This window comes from Perkinsus marinus, assembly GCF_000006405.1.
Source record: "Perkinsus marinus ATCC 50983 genomic scaffold scf_1104296952136, whole genome shotgun sequence".
Taxonomy (NCBI): domain Eukaryota; phylum Perkinsozoa; order Perkinsida; family Perkinsidae; genus Perkinsus; species Perkinsus marinus.
The window spans coordinates 207030-210616 of NW_003208996.1; the positions used below are offsets into that span (position 1 = coordinate 207030).

The 3587-nt window shown below is 46.9% G+C and overlaps 1 protein-coding gene across 1 annotated transcript in view; it reads right to left on the reverse strand.

Annotated features, from left to right (window-relative positions):
• The window catches only part of Pmar_PMAR024176 (GPI-anchored wall transfer protein, putative), a gene marked incomplete at both ends in the record, with an annotated part of 1889 nt that extends 136 nt beyond the window's left edge, over window positions 1-1753 (reverse strand). Inside the window, 9 exons of the mRNA XM_002777290.1 lie at window positions 1-8; window positions 58-94; window positions 138-264; window positions 422-539; window positions 721-802; window positions 855-973; window positions 1232-1358; window positions 1453-1524; window positions 1670-1753. Of these exons, the coding sequence (XP_002777336.1) occupies window positions 1-8; window positions 58-94; window positions 138-264; window positions 422-539; window positions 721-802; window positions 855-973; window positions 1232-1358; window positions 1453-1524; window positions 1670-1753 (774 nt within the window). The remainder of the gene's footprint in view (window positions 9-57; window positions 95-137; window positions 265-421; window positions 540-720; window positions 803-854; window positions 974-1231; window positions 1359-1452; window positions 1525-1669) is intronic.
• Window positions 1754-3587: the final 1834 nt, after the last annotated feature.

The window sequence follows — 3587 nt, forward strand, 5'->3', positions numbered from 1 at the left end:
AGAGCCAGCTACCTGGAATCCCTGCATGAAAAGCGGGATCTCTCGAGTTGCTGGCACCAAACAGTCGATAACTGCTACAACGCCCATCACATATCTGGAGAGCGTATTTTTGATAACAAGGGCTTGTTGGTTCTCACAAGTTCCCAAAGGTTGTGGCTAAAACGAAAGGCATGTTGACAAGTCGGCGGCTCGGAAGGAGGCCCATGTCATCAGTCATGAAGGTGTAGCCGTAGCAGGTGCCGAAGAACAGCACACCATAGGCGACTGAACGAAGAGAAACCAAGTGGACTCAGACTCCGGCACAGATTCGGGGATTTGACGGTTTTTTAATCAAAACTCTCTATCACCAAAACTGCTCGCAATAAGACGACACACGACGAGTCGCAACATCGTAAGACCAATGATAGTCAAGCGTGCTCACTCATGAGTATTATACTGCCAGCTTTGTTCTTCGAGTAATTGAGGGCGAACAACAGCCTGCCAGAAACCACTCCAAATAGGTGGATTGCTATGAACCCCGGCACACCAAGGATGCCCTCCTGAAAAAGATAACCATTCTCCCCATACGCTCATATCAATGTTGTTTCCAGCAATAAAATAGGAGACCAATCTACTTTCATATTATACCTATTAATATTAGATATTCAAGGATATAACGAAGGTATACAATGTAGCAATAGACTATTAAAATAACACTATAATATGAATGATTCACCCTACCTTATTAGCCGAGATAAAGTCAATCCTCTCCGCGTAGAACACGAAGTCTTCTAGGTTGATCGATGGCGAGGTGAGCAGGTACCTGACGAACCCATGGACGCCGCCGCCGTAGACGGACCATTGTCGCGGCGTACTGATGGAAGCCTGTTATGAATAGCGCCATAGCTAGGAGCAAAGTCGTCGGCAGTCTTTGGGGTACGAGGGATGCAAACATCTGGACGGCTGCTATAGTGAGGAAGAAATTCCAATGCACCTACAGGAGTAGACACATCTTATACGCCCTCGTTGAGATTGTTCGACTACTATTGAAAAATTATCGAGTAACTTGAGATCTTTCGGAGACTGTATTGATGATACGTCCGGCTCCGCTGTGGGCAGCCTACGTTATTGACACTCACTGGGTGCTTTACGAAGGCTCATACGTCCTTCTCCTACTCTAAGTATTATCAACACGCTCGATTAGCGACACTCCGAATTCGAAATCGCAAATGATGACTGCCAAATTGCTTACACCATATTCGCTTGTGGGCACGTAATATCCCATAGTAGTGGTCGATATGAATCGAAGCACTCCTAGGAGTACAACCGGCCAAGCATGATACAGGGCTATCAAAGGTTGAAGGGGCAGCATCAACATTCTCTTCGTCACTGACTCATGATGCACCGGCCGGGATTTGAACCTGGGAGAAATGACTGCCTAGAAGAGAGCAACTTATAGCTTACGGTGCGGACGAGTGGCGACTCACTACGGCTGAAGAAAAGATAACGCAACCCACGCCGAGATCCATTAGAGAGTATCCGAATCTGACAAGAACAAGTTGTAGAAAAAGAAGGGATGCCCCGTTTTAGGGGCAATTTCCAAGGCCATAACAAATTGCCAGACTATTCCCACTCCTCTCAACGACTCGAAAGTACTACTTTCAAAGTAGACTCCCACGGCCGTTATTACGTATCCGTCTTTGAAAAGGCCCAGGGGAAAACATGATAGTCAACAGCGAATATTATCAGACATGTGCAGAACATCATCAACGACCTGATAGAGAGGGTAAATTACTGTAGTTCAAAAAACTCGAGCCTCCAGGCTGATTCAATCAGCACTAGTAGGGTTGCTAGACCATGCGAGAGCAACGCAAGAGGCTGACGGCTGTACCCATCAGCGATGGAACGACGGTTTACTAGGAAAACGACAGAATTCCAGGGCCACTCACCTATACTCAGCCAGAAAACGTATGACTGATGGTCTCTTAGGAGTCATCGGCGCGAACGGCAATGACGGCTTTTTCAGATCGCCCACAAAGACACCAATGCCACAAAGAATAATCAGTCTGAAAAACATGAGATAGCCGTGGATCACGATAGAACATTAGACTTTCAGACGTCTAACACTACAATATTTCCGGTCACTCAGGGAAGCGAATGTTATAATACCAACCAGCTATGCAAGTAATTCGGCGAATCGAGGCTGTCCACCGTATTCGGTGCTCTTATTAATGTAATCGTTCGTCTTACTCAGGGTTCTCATGCACGGATTTGGAACCCTAATTGAAGTATTTCACTGAATTGACGTATTCGCTTATCTGGTGCTCCTGTGTGAACGGGAGTGTCAATAAGCCTTTTCTGGTGCATGTGGAATTCTAGACCTCTGGCATAGCGGCCCTAGTATCCAAATATTTTTCCGGAGGGCTTTGTTCTCTGGCATAGCGGCCCTAGTATCCAAATATACTTCCTAAGGATTTTCTTCTCTGGTATAGCGGCCCTAATATTCAAATGAATTGCTGAATGGTATGGTCCGTTGGCATAGCGGCCCTAGTCTCCAATAAATTTCTGCTTTTCACGAAATGAATTCCTCAACGGCGTGCATCTCCGGGAGACCTATTTCGCTCTCAGCGAAGTCAATTCCACTGGGCGGGGCAACTACGCCACCGCCCCAAGATATGCCTCCACAAGACGATGGCAGTCGTGTCGCGTTTGAGTTATGGAACGGTATATCTGCCCCAAGCCAAACCAGCCTCACTAACAGCGAAATACTCCCACCATTCGTCGGAATTGCAGTTCAAGACAAAATTGCTCCTCCTATCGCGTACTCCCGCAAAATTGGTTGAACTAGGGCATATACCAGAGCGGTGGCATAGGTGCCCCATCCGATAACTATGGTCCCATTGAAAGCGAAATGGGTCTTTGAAAGGTGTAGGACGACTGAATCCATCCATGATAATCATCGCTTCCACCACTCCTCAACAATAACGGATGCGACGAGGCATATCTTTGGGCAGTGGCATAGGTGCCCCATCCAATGAATTCGGTCCCAATGAAAGCGAACTAGATCTTTGAAAGGTGTAGGACGACTGAATCCATCCATGATAATCACTGCTTTAACCACTCCTCAACAATAACGGATTCGACGAGGCATATCTTTGGGCAGTGGCATAGGTACCCCATCCAATGAATTCGGTCCCATTGAAAGCGAACTAGATCTTTGAAAGGCATAGTACGACTGAATCCATGCATGATAATCATTGCATGTTCCACTTCCCAACAACAATGAATTCAAACCCCAGCATTTGGATAGTCGAACCCACAGTCACGACCCTCCTTATTACCCGACAACAACCGCTTCAAACAGCATCGGAGTAGCCAAGGCAGCAGTCAATGGTCCCGAGACCAGTAGCACATCAGCCCATAGAGCTCGAGGGTTGCGCACCAACGTGGATCGGGCGAAGATGCACAATGGGAATATGCCAAAAAGCATTAATAGACGACCCGGACTAGTACCGAAACCGCTCGGATTCAAGTAACCAGTATCCTGTATCTGAAAGGCAAGCCTGAGTCTAAGATTCTTCTGCGGATCATTGATGTGTAATTGCAGG